Below are 23,263 nucleotides of genomic sequence, written 5' to 3'. Positions count from 1 at the left end.
ATCAATCACGGGCTCCATGAACACACCCATATTACTCCCTGGGTGTCCAGGAATTATCAACGACAAGAATACGTTATGTCGTTGAAAGGAGACACCGGGGGCGGGGGGAGATTAAGGGGGATAACGAAGACGGGCCAACATGTGTATGGGGCAGCCATCATTCCATAAGGATTGAACCCATCTGTTGCCAGCGTGACACATACATTACGAGCCTCATCTGCTTTGTCATGATGTTTGTCATTAAAGCGGATCCAAGCTTCACCATCGGATGGATGTACCATCTTGTCAGGATTGTACAGTTTGCCATTTTTGTGTCATGTCATCTGTTTCACGGATTCCTTGGTCATGTATAGCCATTGGATCCTCGATAGGAATAGAAGGTACCATAGGATTTTTACGGGGATCATAAGTTGCCTCTTCTGGCCATCATCAGAGTCTACCTCCAGGTACCTGGAGGATTTACACTTTGGATAGAACTTTGCATGCTCGTGTTCTTTCCTAAATAGGACGCACCCCCTTCGGACAAGCATGTATCTGCTCATACGGCATCTTAAGTGCACGAAGGAGTTTCTGTGACTCGTACATGCTCTTTGGCAGAATGTGCCCCTCCGAAAGCAGGGTGCCAATCACGGCCAACATCTTATCGAAGCCAGGTCAACTCAAGTTTAACTTGGACTTTAACCCCATTAAGCATCCAATGGCATCCAGTTGAGACACCGTTGACCGATCGTGAAGGGGTTTCTATGCCGAGTCCATCATGTCATAGAACGCCTGTGCGGCTGCCTCCATCTCCTCCTTCTCACGTCCCTCATCGAACTATCCTTGGTGAAAGTCATCTAACATGTCTGCTACCCCGGCATCAGCATCAAAAGCCTCCACCTATGGTCTCACCACCTCCTCTCTCATACGATGGGCTTCACCATGGTGGACCCACTAGGTGTAGTCCGGCATAAATCCATTCTTCACAAGATGTTTACCCATTTTCACCTTATTTACCCTTCTCCTGTTTCCACATTTGCTGCAGGGACACAAAACTAGGCAATGTCATTTAGTAGCCTTGCCAAATGCACTGTTCAAGAAAGCATCGGTCTTGTTCATCCATTCTGTGGTGTAATCACTCTGACTTCTCCGGCTCGTGTACATCCACTGACAGTCATCCATCCTCTAACATATGTATCAACGAGTAGTGTAACCATCAATTGCATCTACATGGTGTTCCTACTGTCTAATAGGTGAGGATAGGTCCTAATCCCACCCACAGATGCGTAGATGAGGTTAGTTTCCATGCTCTACTCCTATCCAAGATAGAATTTTGGCAGCACCTCCCCACTGTTCTCCAGATACACGTCCTGCCAAAGAAGAGTGCGTATCCGGAGAACAATAGGGAGGTGATGCCGAAACTCTGTCTCGGACCAGAGCAGACCATGGAAACTAACCCATCTACGCATCCATGGGCTATCCAAAAAACGTGGACAATCCGAAACAGATACGGTCATAGATATGCAAAGATCTGCATACCTCCAACCGTATCTCTTTCGAACAGGAGATGCCTAACTGGGTTACGCGATCTACGACCATGATACGGAAAGAGGGGTTATACCTAGGGTGGCGGCAGAGTTAGGCTAGCGGGGCCGTGGTGGGTCAGTGCAGTGGTGAGGCGATGCGGTGCAGGCAGACCAGCACGGCGACGGGAACTCAGACTCTGCTCCGACGGGCTCTTCTCTACAAAAATGGAACAATGTACTGTCATTTAAAAAAAATCGGCAAAACCTCCCCTGCACGGTGAGGTTTCCAAAACCTGCAAAAAATAGCGGCACGATGGCCGACAAGCACATATGTCTCAAGAGAAGCCATGTAGTTTGGATATCAATCCATGCAGAAGAATATATCCAAGTAGTACCACTACTTCTACTACTACTTCCACTATTGCTACTACTACTACTACCACTATTGCTACTACTACTACCACTAGTTCTACTACTACTACCACTACTTCTACTACTACTACTACCACTAGCACTACTACTACAACTATCACTACCACGACAACAACAAGAGAGAGGGCATACCTAATGGGCGCCGGGGGTAGGGGTGGGCGGCGTCGGGGTCGGGCTTGCTGAAGTCGGGAACGGTATCGGGCACGGGCGGCGTCGGGGCGGGCAGTCCACGGGGCAAGGCCGGGGGCAGGGCCGGCTCCTCGGCGTTGGCGGGCCGGCTGGAAGGGGTGGGCGGGGGCAGGCACCGACGCGCGGCCTAGTGGCTGGCGGGCTTGGGGGCGGCCGTGGGCGCGGCGCATAGGGAGGGGAGGGCGGCGCGTGGCTCGGGGGCCGGGCCGGGCTGGCGTGGCCACAGAGGGCGGCGCGCGGTGCGGGGGCGGGGGCAGGCCAGCGTGGGCACGGATGGCGGCGCGCGGCGTGGGGGCGGGCCGGCGTGGGCGTGGGGGCGGGCCGGCGTAAGCGCGGAGGGCGGCGCGCGGCGCGGGGGCGGGGGTGGGTCGGCGTGGGCGCAGATGGCGGCGCACGGCGCGGGGGTGCGGGCGGGCCGGCGTGGGCATGGGAGCTAGCTGGCTGTCTGCTTGGACTGCCCGGCCGACCGAAATCAATTAAGTGCACCCACCCGCCCTTTGCCGAGTGCCGGATCAGGGAGGCACTCGGCAAAGTTTTTTTTTGAAAAATACTTTATCGAGTGCCCCTGACACGGCACTCGGCAAAGATTTATTTTTTTGAAATGTCTTTGCTGAGTGTCCCAGATCTAGCACTTGGCAAAGTATTTTTTTTTGGAAAATACTTTGCCGAGTGCCCCTAACACGGCACTCGGCAAAGATTTATTTTTTTTAAAATGTCTTTGCCGAGTGCCCGGCACTCGGCAAAGAGGAAATTTCTAAAAAAAATAAAAAATCCTCTTTGCCGAGCGCCTTATTCTTGCCACTCGGCAAAGACCCCCTTTGCCAAGTGCCATGCCCCGGCACTCGGCAAAGTTTTTTTATTTTTTTTGTTTTTGGCCTCCAAATTTTTTGTGCTAAAGTAATTAAATATATCAAAAAGCCAAAAAAATCCCCAAATTCCCCAAATTCTAATTAGGAGTTCCTGGTACTTTAAAAGGGCTACACAAAAAATTTGGAGGCGAAAAACAAAAAAAAATAAAAAAACTTTGCCGAGTGCCGGGGCATGGCACTCGGCAAAGGGGGTCTTTGCCGAGTGCCAAGAATAAGGCGCTCGGCAAAGAGGATTTTTTATTTTTTTAGAAATTTCCGCTTTGCCGAGTGCTTCCACAGAGGCACTCGGCAAAGACATTTAAAAAAATTAAATCTTTGCCGAGTGCCGTGTCAGGGGCACTCGGCAAAGTATTTTCCAAAAAAAAAACTTTGCCGAGTGCTAGATCTGGGACACTCGGCAAAGACATTTCAAAAAAAAATTAAATCTTTGCCGAGTGCCGTGTCAGGGGCACTCGACAAAGTATTTTCTAAAAAAAACTTTGCCGAATGCCTAACAGCAGGCACTCGGCAAAGAAGGACGTGGCCGAACACCGTTACGCGGGGCAGCCTATGCCGAGTGCCGCGCTTTTACCGAGAGTCTGGCACTCGGCAAAGAAGTCCTTTGCCGAGTGCCTTTTTTTGCCGAGTGCAATTCTTTGCCGAGTGCGGCACTCGGCAAAGAAGGTGTTTGCCGAGTGCTCAAAGCAGTTTGCACTCGGCAAAGGCTCTGTTTTCAGTAGTGATTCTTTGCTCATCGCCTAGGTATCCTGCTTTGTACTAATAGATCGGCAGCGCGATGATCACGATGCGTGGCTAGCGTTTAATAAATTATTTTCACTATTGATTTGGGAGAAAAACCAACAATTAAACCAGCATCACCAACGGTTTTAATAAATCTGATAGTGATAGTAAAAATATCAGTGGCGAAAATTATTTTTGTTGTAGTGAAAACACAAAAAACTCATTAAATAATCTAATGAGGACAAACCCTTAAATAACGGGCCAACCCATCTCCTTTTCTTTTCCTCACCTCAGTGTAGGCTGCCAGCCTGGACCTTGTCTCATTCCTTATGGCTTGTTTGGCTAATCCCCAATCCAAGGGGATTAAAGGGAATTTTATCCTCTACAAATCAAAATCCTCTTCAATTCCTTTCAATCCCATCCAATCCTTTCGGGTTGAGAATAACCGAATAAGCTCTTAGGAGGCGGTTTGGGAAAGATCCCCCCGCATATTCGTCACCCAAACCGTCATTAGAGTAGTATATAAGAAGGGGGAGAGCCCCCTCTCAACACACACCATTTGGAGTTACCTCTCCCTTCCACCTTTGTATTTTTACCTTTTAGTAGTTGGAGCTAGGCAAAGCTTCCTTGGAGAGGCTTGAACATCTTGGCAACTTTTGGTATGAGAAATATATTTGAGTTCAATATGTTCTTGCCCTCTACTTATCAATATAGTTATGCTTATGAACTAGAGCAAAGTTCTTATGTTACATGTTTAGCATATAGAACTTTATGCTTAATCGTTCATACAACATATATGGTTAGAATTAGAGCTAAAGTTGAGGTGGCGGATCGTCGTGCCTTCGGGCTTGCCTATGTCCTTACTTGTCAATCCGTAGGGTTAGAGTCCCAGGGGGATATGGGTAGTTTTCTTTGTACATGAGCGTGGTGTTCTGATACATAGGGACCAGCGGATGCATTTCATACTCCACAGTTGAGGGGTAGGCGGTAGGTGGTGACAGCCTTGTCCGTCCCTTGTAATTCCCCACGTAAATTGCCTCATGAGGTTGCTAGCAGACCAGTACTCGGAGGTCTCCCGACCCATTTCATGCTTAGAGCTAGTTCCTAACCATGTATGTATGTATACTAGCTGTTCTTTGCATAACTGTATTAGGATATGCCTGCTCCTGCTTGGAAACATTCCTTTATTCTTATTCTTTCTACTCCCGTTTATCCTTAAGGTAGATCCAGATGTGTGTCACACTATCTCTACAACAACTGTTTTACCCCTGCTATGAACTTTGGTTCATTATACAAGCATGTCATCTTGTTCATATCCGTACTAGAATCTTTATATCATGCCTTCATTTGGGAAAATATAAATGAACGATATCTTGAAATACTTCCGGATGAAATGCTACAACAATAATTCCGTGTGCTTGCGAAATCTTTTCTGTAAACGTTAAGAACTAACAGGCGTTCCTGGGGTCATTGCCGGGGATGGACTCCATTCTTGGTGGCGACGTTTAAAAATGCCAACACTTCCTCAAGCCGAAGAGGACGCTCCATCTTGCCCTCTCCCGCACGGCGCCCGCGCCTTCGGTCCATCATGCTAGGCACAATCCACGTCCCCATCGATGGCTTTCCTCCCCCGGCGCCTACTCTAGACGCCCAGAGGAGAGTCAGCTTCTCATTCAATCCGCCATCCCCAGCTCACCACCCATCCACCGACCACCACAACTCCACCCCTGCCTACATCCGAGTGACCTGACCCTGCGGCCGGAAGAAACCTCGGCGGTTGCTGCGTCCAATGGAACCATGGAAGAAGAGCTGGCACGCCTATCCTCCTACGTCGTGGTGGCTTGTTTGTGCAGGGACCGAGATGATGTCGGCCTAGAAAGCGTCAAGAAGGCTTTCTGCTCTCGGCTTGGCGTCAGGCAGTCCGACATCAAGGTGGTGCACCATCGATCGGAAGACTTCCTCATCGACTTCATGTTTCCACATCACCGTGATGCGGCAGTGGCCATGGAGCAACTCCCCGTTGGCAGTCTCGACATCCGCATCAAGCCCTGAGGCATGCTCCCCTACGGTGACCATTGCGACCTCCATTACCACGTCTGTCTCTGCCTTGAGGGAATCCCCGCCCACGCCTAGAACGAGAGCATCATCATGCACGTAGTTGCGAGGGCCAGTGACCTTGACTACGTGGACTCACGCTCCCTGCGCCGCGACGACACCAGAGCCCTGTGTCTATGGGCATGGACGCACAACCCCTTCGACATCCCCAAGGTAACTTGACTCACATTGATAGGTAACTCGGTGATGCTACACGGTGGCGTGACCCCGCCCAAGGGAAGATGACTCACCCTCAAGATCATCGTCTAGCTCGACCTTATCGAGTTCCCGCCGGCCTGACGACTACAGCCAATCCACGACCCAGGAGTTGAAGCGGCATTACGGCGTCATAGACGACAAGCGCGCCCCATGTGACCGACATGACCCGGCACCACCGGACACCAGGGCCCACCGACGCAAGGACGACGATGATGATGATGATGCAGACGCCGCGACGACAAGAGCTGCAATTAGGGCTTCAGGCTCTTCTGCAGCCTATCCCGCACGTCGACCAGGGATCGCGAGCGGGAGTGCTCAGAGTCTAGGCATGCCAGGTGACACGATAGATCCTCTACAACTAGTGATCATCGCCGACATGTCGATGCAGTTCCGTACCGCACATGAACCGGTCATGGTTTCCAATATCGGCCGAAATTTCCTGATATTTCCGATATATCCTCTTTATCCGTAGGCGCCGATAAAAAAATATTTATCTTTTTCGTACAAATTTTGTTTAAATTTATTTAAATTTACTTAAATTCAAATTAAATTTTATTTGAATTTGGTCCAATATTTCCGATATATCATGTTTATCCTCTTTATCTGTGACCCCCGATAAATTTTAATTTCTGAAAATAAAAACCTTGGAACCGGTACCGGTCCACCTCGCTAAGAGCTCCGCACGAGCGTGGGGCTCCGAGTCCCGTGGCGAACATGCTGGGCGCTACCACGAGTCACGCAACGCCCACCCGAAAGAAGGGGTTCTAGCCCTACGCTTGCCGCCAGCAACACCGCAGACTACCCAGGCATCCCGTCACTGAAAGACCATTGACTTAGCCGCGAGCATGGCAGCCATCGATGCAGTGGAGGAAGGAAGCGCTCACCGACTCACTCCGCGCCAAGGCAGCCCACTCCAGAAGCGCAAGAACGCTGGAACCCAAGGTGCTCCTTTGACATCACCAATGGGGTCCCCAAATCCACTGGCGTCGACATGCTTCATAACTCAACAGGACTACGGCTCCCCTGATCCTCCTTTGTCATGCAGGGAATTCCCACAACCCGACGGGGAAACCATGTAGTTCTCATCACCTGCAGAGAACATTGTGGAGCCCTTGCTGGAAGTCGTCATCACGCCACGAGCAAACCAGTCATCGCCACGCCTGAGGCCTCCTATGCCGAACACCTCGGCGACGCGTGCGCGGGTGGAGCGCTTCAGGCCCGGTGTCGTCTACGTCCGGTGTCGACGTCGGGGGCCAGGCAACCCCAGGCCATGTCAGGGCTATGCGACCGCCAGACCGGCCATGGTGACCCAGGGTCAGGAGGCCGCTACGCCGACGCTGACCAACGCTCGTGAGGAATCACGCGAGACACAGGGAACATAGCGGCCACGTTCGTCGAGGCGTTGTCGCACCCCCTGCCTTCATCACTACTGCAAGTGCCACAGCGTCGATCCACCCTGCCTCTACAATGCAAGACTGCAGGGGCACCGAGATGCAGGAGCGTGTGCATCACATCCATGTAGTGGCCCAGAGGTGACGCCCAGCCCAGAGCGCGCCAGGTGCTCATGAAGCGGTTGGGCATCCTAGACGATGACAACTCCACCTCCGATGACCTGTTTCTGTGCTATGTTGGTCTCTTCAGGGGACCGCTCACTGACCCAAAGGTGAGGGCAGTGATGGCCCTTTGCGTCCTGGATGATGCCGCAGTGACGGACGATCCCCGCGCCTAGAGCGGGCAATTCCAAGGTCCCATTTTGTGTACCCATGTTAGCCCCAATGTATTCACCAAAGACCTGCAATGGTAAGTCCATCGGTAACGGTCAGCGCTCGCCATCCTTATGGTCGCCCGGGGTGACAGCCAGAGGCCTTAAGTCACCACCGTCACTAATCTGGGAGCCTGTTTGCCCTTTAGTTCATCGTCGTAGCCACACTTGTTTTGGCTATGTCTCCATGCCCTGCTCCTCCACGCCGGTAGCCATTGGCCTTCAACCTGGCCGGCTAGATCCAGCTCCTCCATGCTCTTTTGCCCTCAAATTCAAGCTTTGTTACCATCCAAGAAACTTCTACTTTTGCTCAACGCTTCGTGGCCATGGCAGCTATGCTAAATCAGGGTCCTCTCCTTTGTTTTAATGGCACAACGTAACTGTCAAATACTTAACTGGAACATGAGAGGTTTGAATGACGGCGCAAGGCAAGACGCAGTCAACGAGCTCGTTAAAGATACCGGTGCCACCGTCGTCTGTCTACAAGAAACAAAACTGCATTTGATCGACATGTAATGAAACGCACAGTAGGAACAAAATTTGCTAACTCCTTTGCTATGTTGCTGGCCGTGCAAACTAGGGGCGGCATCCTTCTGGTTGTAAATGAGGACTACTTCGATCTCTTAGACATCCAACCCTAGGCAAATGCCCTTAATGCGACGATCACAATGACGGCGGACAAAATCCAATGGCAAATCACGGTCGTGTAAGGGCCACAAGGGGATGCAGCGAAGCTTCAGTTCCACCATGAACTAAAAAGCATCCCTGCACCCGACCATAGAAGACGGCTTTATCCTAGGAGATTTCAACCTTATCTACCAAGCGGAGGACAAAAACAATTCCAACCTAAACCGGCGCCTAATAGGCTCGTTCAAGGCGATGATAGATGACTTGCACCTTAAAGAGATCAAGCTGAACGGTTGTCGTTTTATATGGAGCAACAAGCAAACCAACCGGACTCTAACTAGAATCGATAGGCTCTTGTGCACCTCGGAATAGGATCTACTCTTTTTGGCCTGCTTCCTCCACTCGCTGCCGTCCCTCATGTCGGACCGCACCACACTACTCCTGCACGGAGAGATTGTCCACCATCAAAACTCCTCCTTTCGGTTTGAAAGCTTTTGGATTCGCGTGCAAGGGTTCCATGAGCTCGTTCAGATCTAGTGGAGCAAGCAAGTCCACTCCGCACTACCTTTAAATCACCTACACATCAAGCTAGCATGTGTTACCAAAGATATCAAGAGATGGAAAAGAGGGAAAATTGTAGACAACAAACTGCAGCTAGCACTAGTAAAAGAAGTCCTGCTACAACTGGAAGCAGCACAAGAACACAGAACGCTCACGAACCAAGAACCCGAACTACGCCGGTGTCTCAAAGCCTGCAGCGCCAGCTTGGCAGCAATTGAAAAATCAAGAATCAGGCAAAAGTCTAGGCTCACCTACATCCGCTGCAGAGATGCCAACACAAAATTCTTCCATATCCGGGCTAGTGCGAGGCTAAGGAAAAACTACATCCATTGTTTGCACACAAATGGATGAGTGGCGCTCACTCATGAGGCCAAAGCGAAGTTAATTGGAGAATACTTTAGGGACCACATTGACTCCACGAACCCCAGACCCACTAGCATCAATTGGCACTCCCTTGGGTACACCCAACGAGACCTTTTGGAGCTAGAGGCACCTTTCACTCAAGAGGAGATCAGAGACACAATAAACTCCATGCCGCCGGACAAAGCTTCGGGTCTAGATGGTTTCACCGGGGCTTTTTTCAAATCTTGTTGGGAGATCATCAAAGATGATGTGACGGACCCCATAAACAGTCTATTCGCAATGAACTCCCAAGGCTTTGAACTGCTTAACTCAGCGAACATCGTCTTGCTCCCAAAAAAGATGGATGCACTAAGAGTCAAGGATTTCAAGCCCATCAGCCTCATCCACAGCGTTGCAAAGATCTTATCCAAACTCGTGGCAAATAGGCTTGCACCCCTATTGGATTCCTTGGTCTCAAACTGTCAAAGCGCTTTCATAAAGAAGAGAAGCATCCATGACAACTTCTTGTATATCCAGAGCACTACAAGAAGATTGCACAAGCTGAAAATGCTGGCCCTCTTCATGAAGCTCGACATCCACAAAGCGTTTGACATCGTCAACTAGAGCTACCTACTATAGGTGTTGCAGGCACTAGGCTTTGGACTATGTTGGCGCGAATGGGTGTCCATCCTCTTTTGCATGGCCACTTCAAGAACTATACTCAATGGATAGCACGGTTGAAGATTCAGCCACGGCAGAGGGGTCCGACAGGGTCACCCACTCTCGCCCATACTCTTCATTCTGGCAATGGACCCACTGCAACGTCTGCTCGACTTAGCGACGCAGCATGGGATCCTCACCCCGCTACCTCTGTCAATAGCCAAGTGGAGAACCTCCATGTACACAGATGACGTAGCCATCTTCATCAATCCTTTAATGCAGGGCGTGACAGCAGTCAAGACAATTCTCGGAGCCTTTGAGGGATTTTTGGGACTACACATAAATCTGCAAAAAAATTCCATACACCCGATTGGATGCGAACATATGGACCTCGACCGCGTGCTAGCCTCCTTCGTCGGAACCAGGGGCACCTTCCCCTGCCAATACTTGGGACTGCAACTCCACACCAGATCTCTGCAAAAAGTCCACGTGCAACCCCTCATCGAGCGCATTGGACAGAGGTTGCCCGCCTGGAAGGGGAGATGGCTAAACAGAGTAGGCCGCCTCATGCTCGTCTCTTCCGTCCTATTTTCCATGCCTAATTACCACCTCACGGTGTTTCCTTTGGCCACATGGGCAAGGAAGAAAATAGATAAAATCAGATGATACCTTCTTCTGGAAAGGAGATGAAAATGCAAAATGGTGGCCACTGCCTAGTTAACTGGCCAATGGCCACCAAGCCCAAGGAGCTTGGGGGCTTAGGGGTGCTCGACCTAGAAAGATTTGGAAGAGCGCTTCGCCTCTGATGGCTTTGGCAGGAATGGGTGTATGAATCCAAACCGTGGGTGGGTTCCAAACTTCCCTGCAATGAGGCCGACCAACCACTCTACAATGCATCAACAACAGTCACAATTGGTGACGGCAAGAAAACCTGCTTCTGGCACAGCAGCTGGCTCTAGGGGAGCCACCCAGAAACCTTGCGCTCCACCTGTTCCAACTCATCAAGAGAAAAAATAAACCGGTCCAGCAAGAACTCCAAAAGATACGCTCCCTCAAGGGTAAGATCACCACTGCTACTCAAATCGAAGAGTTCGTCTCCCTTTGGGTCAGAATTCAAAACGTCCGGCTGTCCCTAGGGGTATGTGACATGATTGCTTGGAAATAGATGGCCGATGGCTGCTACTCCACCCGATCAGCGTACTGGATCCCGTTCAGCTTCTCCTATGGAAGATTCTAATACAACCACATATGGAAAGCACACGTGGAAAACAAATGCAAAGCTTTGCTTGGATACTCGTTCAGGAAAAAAAATCTAAATGCAGATAATTTACAGAAAAGAGGATGGCCTCACTAGGAACACTGTGTCCTGTGCGACAGACCTCTAGAAACCGGCCTGCACCTCTCCCCCTTATGCCCATTTGCTAAGGCGGTATGGAACCAAGTTTTGACATGGGAATTGGGAACACTTTGACAGCAACACACCCAAGCCTTACCAGACCCTCTGCACATTGACACATGGTGGGAATTGGCCGCACGCATGGTGGCCAAAGCCGAGAAAAGGCATTTCAATGAAATGGTGATCTATACTTTCTGGAACATATGGAAAGAAAGGAATATGCGAATTTTTACAAACACCTCGGAGTCGGTCTTGCAGGTGGCTTCAAGAATTAGGTATGACATCATCCAAAGAAAGAGGGCCAACACAGAGAGGGAGTAGCGCCCAAGGGCGGAGTTTTCTTACTTTGGCTCTTTGTCTGCCTCGAAGGGGTGTCTTCTATTATATATAAAACTCTCTTTTTTCCATCTTAATTGAAGGACAGAGCTCCTGTCGTTACATTAAAAAAATGACTCTGATATTCTCCATTAGATGCTACGTGTCTTGTGGACATCCTGGATAGCGAGTACTGTAACGAGTGCCGGATTTTCTTTGAAAAAGTAGGTGCTACAGCACATGACGTATATTTGACTCGGTTTGGCTGGGTTTCCATGTATCAATGCGAATCCAGCTAGGATCAGTAGATCTGTTCTTTTTTAGTATATAAGTATAAGTAATCTATATTTGTTGTATGTAACTGCAGAGGGTGACATGAGACGACATGACAGGTGTTTGAGAAATTAATGTTGTCTTCCTCTAGTTGTCTTGTTTGCTTGTTCGCTGGGTCAAACAAAGCGACATCAGATCCAATTTGTACTGGTACTTATATATTTTTAATAACAGACATATACAGTCGACCGATGTACATGCAGCACAACAGTACCTTAGTGGATTTTGTAGATAACAAGAAGTTGCGTACTAGATACAGCAGGCAGCCAGGTTGATAGATGTTGATGGCACCGAGTTTGCAACATGTACATTTTACCTTTGACAGTAATCCGAGAGCCATTTATTTACGTTAATCAGCCGCCATATCAAGCACATGATGCCACATGTCTTTTCTCTTCAACTAATATATAATTATGAGATGAGACAAGGAGATGGAGCTAAGCTAGATTTTTTTTTTTCTGTATGTTGTTTGTGCTCCTTGTTTTGCAGTGTCTACGGAATTTTTTACTACTCTCCCTTCAGAGCAGTCCTGAAATATGCTAGTGTATAGAAACATTCAAAAATTTTACTAAATATAAATGATTTGTATACGCTACAACCTTTAATATTTAGACATTTGTTTTTCTAGACAGACATAAGTAGTACTACTATGTCATGTCTGTGAAAAAGTGAAGTGCAATAGTAAAGATATAAGTACTCCTATATCCTATAAAGAAAGTTGCATTATTAAAGTCAAAAGGTGCTTCAGCTCATGCAACGGGAGAATAAAAGAGCGGCTCTTGTTCACCTCTGCCTTCTCTCTCTCTCTCTTTGCTTAGTACCAACTGGAAACGAGTGAGCTAATGCCATTGCTCCTCCTCTATTGTTCGTCCTCTTACTCTTCGGTCGTGCTCGTGCAAGCAGCACTCCTCCATCCGATCCATATCCATTGGAGACACACGGAGACAGAGACAGAGGGACTGGGAGATGGGGGGCGACGCTGAGCCTGACGATGCGGTGCTCTTCGTTGGGGTGTCGCTGGTACTGGGCATCGCCTCCCGCCACCTCCTCCGCGGCACCCGCGTCCCCTACACCGTCGCCCTTCTCGTCCTCGGCGTCGCGCTTGGATCCCTCGGTAAGGTTGCTTTCCATTCCCCCTTCATTCGCTTGTCTTATCCGTCTACTAATCTATCTACAGATGGAATGGGATTCCGAAACTGAATCCAGCAGTGCCCCTTTCGCTTTCGTAATTAATCTACAATCATCTGCCAGGACCAGGAGCTCTCAGTTCAGTCGCTCCGATCCTTGTTACAGTAAACACCCTTTGATTGCCACAAATAATTCATAACGATAGAGCGACTTATTAGCTGCTACTACTGCTACAGCAGTACTAGCATTTCTATTTCAGTCAGCACATTTGGATCAGGATACTACTACTACTACTAGTAGCGTTTTTTTATATAATACACCCTCGGTCCCTAAGTAAACCAACTTCTAGAATTGTCATAAGTTAAACTTTTGTAACTTTGACCAACTTTATAGAAAATAATATCAACATCTATGAGAATAAATAAACACGCTATAAAAATATATTTTATGGTGTATCTAATGACACTACTTTTGTCTTTTGGTATTTTCTTCTATAAATTCGGTCAAACTTATAAAAGTTTTACTTAATACAACTACAGAAGTTGATTTATTTAGGGATGGATGTAGTAATATAATGGCCCCAGCCCCAGTTTTGTTTTTTTTTATACTTGCTCTGCTACTAAGTAGTAGTATTTTCTTTCTCTGATTACTTCCAGAATATGGAACACAACATGGTCTAGGCAAACTTGGAGCTGGAATTCATATATGTAAGTTTCTTGTACCGCGTTTTATTTCATTCATCATTCAGTCAGTTATTTCCCTTCCAATTAATTTGCAGGGGCTAACATAAACCCTGATCTTCTGCTGGCTGTTTTTTTACCTGCTCTCCTCTTTGAAAGCTCCTTCTCCATGGAAGTACACCAAATAAAGGTACATCATGTGATGTCTGTTTATCCTCCGTGCACGATGTGGGAGCACACTAATATATGATCACAATAATGCTTGTTCACACCCCCAAAAGTTTTCTTTTCTGTCTAAATCATTTCGGTTTCTGTAAAACCCCGAAAAAAACGGCTAAGATCCACTCTACCGAGGAATGAACCACGCCTGCTAATTAACTTAATTACGCTTTCATCCTCGCTTCGCGTAAAAGGTTCGAACCGAAGTTCTATTAGATTTCCAGGACCCAGGCTTTTAAGTTGGTTTGGCCTAACTCCATCTTCCGAGGTGGTACTACTTCCGGTGCTACAGTGTCCCGCGTGCTACAGTGCCGTCACCCCAGACTACACTGCCTCGTATCACCATGCGCTACAGTGTCATCCATTCGGCCCAGCCCAGTTAGGGGGTCTCACAGTTTCTCTCTTAAAACGTTACTGTCAACACTGGATGGCCCTTACTTCTGCCTGCTGTACCTCTCTGTTATGCTGTTCATTACTTCATTTCTGTGCTAATTCTCAGTTATTACTTCTGGCTTTAGACATTCTATGCTTCCAAGCAGACAACCACTTTGGTGCTAAAGATTCAAAATCTGTTACGAGAGTAGCACCTTCATATGCAGCTAACTCACCCCAAGACCCCTAGCCACTACACATTCAAAGAAGTGATGGCAAAAATTCTCCAAACCTCCACAAAAGAGACAGCTACCGTCCTCCACCATCCTCCTTTTGGCTAAGTTATCTCTAGACAAGAGCTTGTTCTTCGATAAGAGCACAAAAAGACGTGAACCCTCAGGGGGATCCTAAATTTCCAAACTGCAGGGGTGTAGTACGCAGGAGTCACACTGCAGGGGTGTAGTACGCACAACTGTTCCATATACATTTGTTGAGTGCTAACTACGATGCTTATTTTGCAGAGATGTATGGCACAGATTGTGTTACTTGCTGGACCAGGTGTGGTAATATCAACAGTTTTACTTGGCGCTGCCGTAAAGGTATGTGCTTAGAGAAACAATGAGACATTGGTTTTGATATTCCAATGCTTCCTAATTGGTGTCCCACAGCTCACATTTCCTTACAACTGGAGCTGGAAAACATCATTGTTGCTTGGCGGACTGCTTAGTGCAACTGATCCAGTTGCTGTGGTTGCACTGCTAAAAGAACTCGGAGCAAGTAAAAAGCTTAGTACAATCATTGAGGGTGAATCCTTAATGAATGATGGGTAAGCTACTATAGTATTGGACTCTAGAAGAGGGCATGTAGATGAGCCCTATAGATTGCACTTTCTGTTCTTGCCACTGCTACATTAATAAATAAATGAAATCATACTTCATGCTAAAATTAAATTTGAAAGTATTTACACTACCATGCTAATAACACAAGTTGTCAAAGCTTTTATATTCAATAGTCATATTGGGAATGTAAATTTTGTTACTCTATTTATGTAAGTTAGAATATGGAATTCAAGGTTTAGTTAACTATGCAATGACCTTATCTGAGCATACAAGGCAACCTTGATTCATGTACTATGGGATTCACTCTCCTCATTGTATGTATTAGCTACATATTATGTATTGTGGTACATGTATGATACCTAGAAATAGAAAAGTTTTCAAGTTCAGTTATAAACAGTTATAAAATCTGTAAGAGCTCTACTCATGCTAAATGACCAGGCAGAACTCCTGCCGGTCGTTTAAACTCACTCGTCTTCTCTATTAATATATGCCAGGCAGAACTCCTGCTGGTCGTTTCAAAAAAAAAACTCATGCTAAATGACCTCAAATTCTACAGGACCTCTATTGTTGTCTATCAGTTATTCTATCGAATGGTGCTTGGAAGAACCTTTGATGCTGGCTCAATAATAAAGTTCTTGTCTGAAGTTTCACTTGGAGCGTATGTGGAATTTCTTTGTTACATTCAAAATGAATTATATGGATATGTGTGTATAATGCTAATTAGTATCTTCTTTGACCAGTGTTGCTCTGGGCCTTGCATTTGGAATCGTGTCAATACTGTGGCTGGGCTTTATTTTTAACGATACAATCATAGAGATTTCACTTACTCTTGCTGTCAGCTATATAGCTTTCTTCACTGTAAGGCCATGGCACTCAGAAGTCCTTACTTCCCTCTTTTCTCGGAGACTTTGCTTTTGCTAATGTTCATTTGTATCAGGCGCAAGACTCATTGGAGGTCTCTGGTGTTTTGACTGTCATGACGCTGGGAATGTTAGTAAACTTGTGTCGACAAATAGTTTTGGCATATTTTTTAATATCATTTCTCTTGTATTGACCATGTTACCTGGGCAGGTTCTATGCAGCTTTTGCAAAAACTGCTTTTAAGGGTGAAAGTCAGCAAAGTTTACACCATTTCTGGTATGTATCTTATAGAAACATGTCAGCCTCCCAACTAGAGATCCTACTGCTGTGCTATGACGCTATCACTGTGTTTGCATGACTGGGGAAACTAAACAAGGTTGAGAGGTTGAGTCAGCCAGGGTTGTGGAATTGGAATAGCTGGTGAACTACTTATTGCACTATGGGAAGTAATTTGAGGGTCCGCCATAGCTATTTACTAGCCATGTTAATTTGGGATCTGTAACCAACAAAAAGATTCATTATAAAAACAAACAAAAACATAAATACACAAGCATTAATTAATACCAATTTTTTGCATGGAACGATTCTGGTACTCAGTGTCCCTGCGATTCCTATCCTAATTTTGTCGATGAATAATTTTCCAGTGTTGGTTACCAAAAGTACTATGAAAATTTTCAGTTGACACTGAATTAAGGTACCCTAATCTGGGTATTACTACAAACACATCAAATTATTGACTTCTTTTCTTCTGTAAATTATGTACATGTGCTTGCATATATGCTCTGCAAGATAGTTCTTTACTTTTCTGATATATGAGTATTCATCTGATCTGAGTTTCATGTTTGCTTTGTTCTTATTCTTGTATTTAGGGAAATGGTTGCCTACATTGCAAACACACTTATTTTTATATTGAGGTATTGGCAGCTCTTCTATACACATGGGGAAAAAAACTCTTTCTGGTTTTGCTGTTTATGTCCACTTGTCCAGTTGGTTTGAACTACTAGTTGCTTTGATCTTATGCTTCATAATGACACAGTTGTAAAGTTTCTCACATGTGAATTCCCTTCAGTGGCGTTGTTATTGCAGATGGCGTTCTACAAAATAATGCCCACTTTGAGAGGCACGGTATGCATCATGTACATCCTGAAATTTACTTCTATATGTCCTTTAGGTTGAGGTCGGGTTTTTCCAATCTAGCACTGGTGCATCTGCTTTTATAAGCCTATGAGTGGATCTGTGTTGCAAGGGTTTCTCTGGACCCCTTTTTCTCTTCTTAAATAATATAATGATACACAGCTCTCCTGCGTATTCAGGAGAAAAAAATCCTATGTCCAAGTGAAATATACAAAAGCCACCTCACCATTGACCATGGCATGTTCAAATAATTTCCATTTGGCTTATCTTCTACTTAATTGGCTTTGATTTTTGTTACATGTTTTGATATTATGGTGAGTTGAACCTAATTGATCACCGCGTCCCTTTTTTTATCCGTGAGTACAGCAGGGGAGACCCCCCCACTGTAAATTTTATTGAAGTAGAAAAAAAGAACTGTACAGAGAGGTTCAAGAGCTGCACAAAAGGAAGACCAAAGAAAAGAGGCCCAAGCAAGGCCAGAAACCAACTCAGCCAAAGAGGTCAAGAAGGAAAAGAAAAGCCATTCGTTTGGAATCGCAAAATCTACGAGCTTGAAGCCTAGCCTCTTCACAGAAGTTTTGTCTCCAAGAATCAAAGGAAGGGCGGCCACGATTGAAGATAAAGTCGTTTCTCTGCTTCCAAATTTGCCATGCCCCAATGATGAAGAACTCCATGAAGAAAGGATTCAAAAATTGCTATTTTGCTTGAATCGTCATTTGGAAGAAGTTAGTGGCAAAATCCCATTGAATGCCAAGGTGTTACTAGCAAGCTTGACTAAAAGGGCAACTGAAGAAGAGATGAAAGCTTAGTTTGCTTGGAAAACAAGTCCTCTAGGGACTATAAATATAGGGGAAATGTAATCTTTCAATCTTAAGCAGGAAATAGAGCCTCAGCTCTTACCCCTTCCCTCTCTCCTTCTACAGCCGCCGCCGCCTCTCCCTACGCCACGCAGTCGCTGCCCTAGCCGCCGTTGTTCCCTACAGTAGCCGCTGCCCAACCCTAGCCGCCAGTCACCGCTGGCGACAGCAGCCCCAACCGGCCCCCGGATCAGGGTTGTGACACCTGGTATCTCGAAGACCAGATTGATCCTACGAGCAATGTTCTGATCCACTACCATGGAGGACGCCCGCATCACCCGATACTGATCATTGGATGATGGAATTCGACAAGTTCTTCGCACGGCTCCAAAATTCTCCATTGATAATAGATCCAACTCAACCGGAGATCACATCAGAGGTCCCTACCGAGCACGAAGGAGGAGCACCAACAACAACAACGCCAACACCCAGCGCGCTCGACACCAAAACCACCCCCAACTCTTTTCCTACAGATACATCTATGGGGTCTTCAGATGGAACCGCCTCGGCCATCAACCAGGACACCAACTCCGCAGCCGTGGCCAAGGCAAAGCAGAATCGCAAGATCACCGCCAAGGAAGGAGGGCCCCAAGTGGTTAGGAGTCCCAGAGATCGGGGAGCAGATGATGAACAATCTGTTCATTACTAGGCCAGAGCAAGAGGTAACACCTATGGCAATGCGACCTCTTCTACTTCCTCACCCGACAGTAGATCCAAAGGTGCCTTCAGATGCAACAAACTCGGCCCCCACACCAGCTGCAACTACACCAATGACAATTACGTCCACAGCAACAGGATCACCGTTGGTCCTCCAACCCCAGGCCGACAACTCCACCGTCGCCATCATCAAGAAGGAGAGCGGATATGGTACCATCACAGTCGACAATCTCGACCGTGCACACCCAACCCTCATTGCCGCCAACAACACAGCGACGTCAGAGATCCCTATTAGGCACATAGAACCAGACAACGGGCTACAGGTACAAAAATTCAATAAGCCCCCTCGGCCTATACAGCTGATCTTGATGGATGCTGGCATCCCACGCTCCCTCATCAGCACCACACATAAGGCCACCAACAACAACACCCACGTTGATGTCTTCCTCGACACTTCATGGTTGGACACACTTGAGTCGATCTACTAGAATTTCTACACCATGGAGAAGAATTCCAAACGAGACAACCACACCACCTTCTACATCAGGACAACACCAACATCTACGATGTGTAATGCCATTAGCACCAGGCATCACCATTACAACGGCTCTAATAAATTCTAGGTACACAACTTCAATAGACCCCCACGATCTATGCAGATGTTATTAGCCATGCCAAGGGAACACTAGTGGTCTACCAGGATGAGTCAACCCCAACATCAAATGATGTCTACATCCTCGGCTACATCTCAACAAAATCTCCACACGAGCTATAATTTAGCGTGAGGACGCGCTGACAGAAAGCAGGGGGAGAAAGCTGGCACTCCCTGCCCCATCCTTCATCGTCATGGCACCACCTCAGCAGCAACAGGCGCTACCACCAGGGCGTGCAGTCGCCACCACCATCATGGGCGGCACCGCAGCACTGGCTTGGTCACTTCACCAAGGGATCATCTTCGGCTCCAACAAATGTTTCTATTGTTCGGTGCCATCACCACCATTGCCGAACCTGCTAGACACTCATCATTGGGGGATGAACGACAAACTAGCACTCCCTCGTAGTAGACTCCCATGCTTCATCAGCAACCGCGATGGTAAGCTATTTTCCCCTGAAGGCATCCCCATGGCACACATCATACTACCATCGACAATGACAATCTTCCTCAATGAAGGCCGCCATTTCCTTCCCGTGGGGAATGTCGGTATCAACACGCACCATGACGCTAGTGCCCACCGTCCCATCCTCATCGCTGCTCAAGATGCACACGGGCCAGCAAGGGCCACTAGGGCTACATCTTCGGCTACATCGGCAACCACCAGCACTACTTCGGGTTCATCATCGACCGCACTCGTGACAACATCATCTATGTGGAGGTCAAGCTGAGGCACCTCACCATCGGCATCAAGGTGATGGTCCTTGGAGGAGCATCTCACCTAGACAGTATCGACGACTGGGCAACGATACAGCGTGAGGACGCGCTATGTGGAAAAGGGGGGAGTGATGTCACACATCTAAATATAGGCCCCCACGTCAAGCAAGCAAAGAGAGGCCCCCAACGCCGAGCCCTGGTCGACCAAGGTCTGGGCCAAGGCGCTAGGTTGGGCCCCAAACAGTGCCGGTGTGAACAGTACCAACTTGCGGCTGCCAACCGGGGAAGTCCAGATTAGATGAAAAAATAGGAAAAAGAGGAAAACTAGAAATATAATTTATTTAGGCTGAATAGGATTGGTTTGCTAGGAAAGAAGTCCAAATCTATAAGATCTCCTCCTCTAGTTTGCTTGGAAAACAAGTCCTCTAGGGGCGATGTAACCTTTCAATCTTAAACAAGAAATAGAGCCTCGGCTCTTACCCCTTCCCCCTCTCCTTCTACAGCTGCCGCCGCCTCTCCCTGCGCCGTGTCGCCGCTGCCCTAGCTGCCGCCGTGCCCTGCAGCAGCCGCCGCCCAACCCTAGCCGCCGGTCACCGCCAGTGACAGCAGCCCGAACCGCACCCCCCCACCCCGGGATCAGGCCTGTGAGACCTGTTGATTGGGAGAAAGATTCCAACAAGCCTTTCAAGGTGAAGAGTTCATGTTGAGATGCTTTCATGATTAAGATTGTATTATCAGCATATTGAATGATAGGGTACTGGTCCAGCTTAGAGGAGGGGATGGGGACTTTAAAGAGGCCATCGTGGATATTGGATCTATTATAGATCAAATCACAGTTCACAGCGGAATAATATGACATAAAAAGATACAATTCTTACTATGACCAAATCAGTTTTCCTGTTTGTTATGGACTCGTTCTATGTCAAGACAGTTGCTCACAGAAGGATGAGAAAGAAGGTGGCATCTGCAGTTAAAGTTGTATCATGCAGTTTTGCCTGTCAGTTCTAGTTTTGTTTGCTGCCAAAGCTTGCTTCCACAACCTGATGCTTCTTCGTTTGTTGACTGGTGGGCATGCACTAATGACTCAGTTGACAACCAGGTGCTCCAAAGTATGAATTCCATTATAATTCTAGGAGCTTCGTCTCTGTGGAACCACCGGAATCTCGATGCATCTTTGTTGGAGGAACACGAAACCTTGCTGGCATTTTGTCTCTGGCCAGCAAGGCAGCAACAAGCTCAAATTTTGGAGCTTACCGGGGGCTAAGGGGATCTCTCTCTTGATTTCTCCAAAGCTATATTTGTAGTGTATCAGGTCCAAGTCCAGGTCGTTTTTGTCTTAGTCTGAAGGCGCCAATGTAATGATATAATTTTTTGGGGTGCGTGGTGTGTGTGGCTGTTGTATGGGTTTCTTATACCTTTTTCTTATTAATATAATGATACGCAACTCTCCTGCGTGTTAGAGAACAAAAATTAGGATATTGCTCGGCTTAGAGATTTGGTTTGGGGATTGTTAGGAACTCATTTTTATTAGTTAGTTTGGTTACTAGCTTGACATGATAAGCTTGGTGGGTAGATATTTTTGTTAGGCAGCCATACTGGACAATCGTTGTTGCGAAACAAAGTAAGATATCACAATTCATCTAAATCACTGCTCAAAGCCTCCTCTTGGAGGGTGAGTACTCTTCATGTTTTGCGTTTGCATCTACTAAATCTCAGGCATAAGTACATGCTTAGATTTGGAACCACCTCTTTTTTTCATTCTTTTATATTTATATTTTTTTAGTTCTCATTAGCTCAGGCTTTGATTCAACATACAGATATGCACCTGAAGTAATCAACATCATCTCAGTTTTGCTCGTAACCGTTAATACCTTTGTTGCTTCAAGATCTGTGAAAAAACCTTGATGGGCTAAAGAAAAATTTCTGTTCTAGTTTTGACATGTGGTGTCCCATGTTCATTATAGTGGAATGCATAAAAGCCTGGTTATACAACATGTTAATGAGCTATATATAAAAGATAATTGTTGGACTAACCCTGTATCAGATCCCTCTGCCTACTTCTGAATTTTAGTGCCATTGGGCTATATTTCTGAGTCTGCTTGAGTTAGCCTATACTTCAAACACTTGGCATTTGATTACTAAAAATGTATGCTTGAACGTTTCATCTTGGGTTAGATATCATTGTGCAGCAAAATCATGTTTTGTTTATGATTTTATATTTAAAATTTGATATCATTTTTTAAAAGTTTTGGTATGAGCTTTCTGTTCTGAGCTTAATAATACTATTAAATCTTGTTGTGTGTACATTGATTTTATATCTTGCTCTTGTAGGCAGTTCATGGGGCTTCCTTCTTCTGCTCTATGTCTTTGTACAAATATCTCGACTTATAGTTGTTGGTGTTTTGTACCCATTGTTGCGTCACTTTGGGTATGGGTTGGACTTGAAAGAGGCCATGATTCTTGTTTGGTCTGGGCTGCGTGGGGCTGTTGCTCTGTCACTGTCATTATCTGTTAAGGTAAGTTAGTTTCATTTGTGTATCAATAAACCTTTTTTGTTGCCTTGTTAAGTTTTCAGTAATCAATGCACATCCGCCAACCAGTGATGGTTCTTTGGGGGATTAATTCATTCTTTTCATTTTTAACAACAGCCATGCCCCCCTTTTTAGGCGCAACTTGAACAGGGCTTACCCACTCACTATGCGGCACAGATAGATGATCCTGACATGCAAGAGTTTCAAGACCTCTTTCTTAACAACCTCTCATCGCATTGTTAAGCCTACGCTAGGGCTCCCTATAAGGTATAGAATTTGGATCCGTAGGGATACGATGGGTGCAAAGAGCAGGGCTGATTCCCTTAAGGTCTTGGAGTGAATAGCCAAAAGCAGAATGACGCTTTTCTAAGATAGTTAGCAAGCGTAGAGATTCTTCTTGAGAGAGTTTATTACTTATGATCATAGGAGAATCCTGATCATTATTAAGAAAATCATATCTAAGACTAGAAGGCAGGGGTTGGAGCTCAATGGAGGGCTTAGGCGGTTCTAGCAACTCATCGAGAGGTTCGGTTCTACAGGGCCTTTGTCTTCTTCCTCATCGATGAAGAACTGGGCATCATCTTCAAGGTTG

At 46.7% G+C, this 23,263-nt stretch overlaps 1 protein-coding gene across 5 annotated transcripts; it reads left to right on the top strand.

Moving 5' to 3' along the window:
* Positions 1-4,267: 4,267 nt before the first annotated feature.
* LOC136502720 (sodium/hydrogen exchanger 8-like) lies at positions 4,268-22,650 on the top strand. Of its 5 annotated transcripts, none has more exons than XM_066497966.1 (13): positions 4,268-4,374; positions 12,928-13,138; positions 13,809-13,859; positions 13,931-14,022; positions 14,945-15,022; positions 15,092-15,249; positions 15,819-15,920; positions 16,003-16,120; positions 16,200-16,252; positions 16,334-16,399; positions 16,993-17,037; positions 17,193-17,248; positions 22,476-22,650. In XM_066497966.1, the coding sequence occupies exons 2-13, from the start codon at positions 12,991-12,993 to the stop codon at positions 22,529-22,531; spliced, it is 1,023 nt and encodes a 340-aa protein (XP_066354063.1). In that variant the 5' UTR covers positions 4,268-4,374; positions 12,928-12,990; the 3' UTR covers positions 22,532-22,650. The 5 variants fall into 5 exon arrangements, 3 of the variants coding, with proteins under 3 accessions (XP_066354063.1, XP_066354064.1, XP_066354065.1); XM_066497967.1 differs by having other exon boundaries at positions 17,210-17,248; positions 22,472-22,607; XR_010770669.1 differs by having other exon boundaries at positions 16,993-17,248; positions 22,472-22,558.
* Positions 22,651-23,263: the final 613 nt, after the last annotated feature.

Source organism: Miscanthus floridulus, chromosome 14 (genome assembly GCF_019320115.1).
Source record: "Miscanthus floridulus cultivar M001 chromosome 14, ASM1932011v1, whole genome shotgun sequence".
NCBI lineage: Eukaryota > Viridiplantae > Streptophyta > Magnoliopsida > Poales > Poaceae > Miscanthus > Miscanthus floridulus.
This window is presented reverse-complemented; position numbering and strand designations above follow the sequence as displayed.

What these genes read in the sequence shown, in the direction of transcription:
- LOC136502720 (XM_066497966.1), top strand. Translation starts at nt 12,991, where the DNA reads ATGGGGGGCGACGCTGAGCCTGACGATGCGGTGCTCTTCGTTGGGGTG. An exon ending in TGGAGCTGGAATTCATATAT is followed by an intron (nt 13,860 to 13,930) that starts GTAAGTTTCTTG and finishes ATTAATTTGCAG; the next exon opens with GGGCTAACATAAACCCTGAT. An exon ending in TGCCCACTTTGAGAGGCACG is followed by an intron (nt 17,249 to 22,475) that starts GTATGCATCATG and finishes TCTTGTAGGCAG; the next exon opens with TTCATGGGGCTTCCTTCTTC.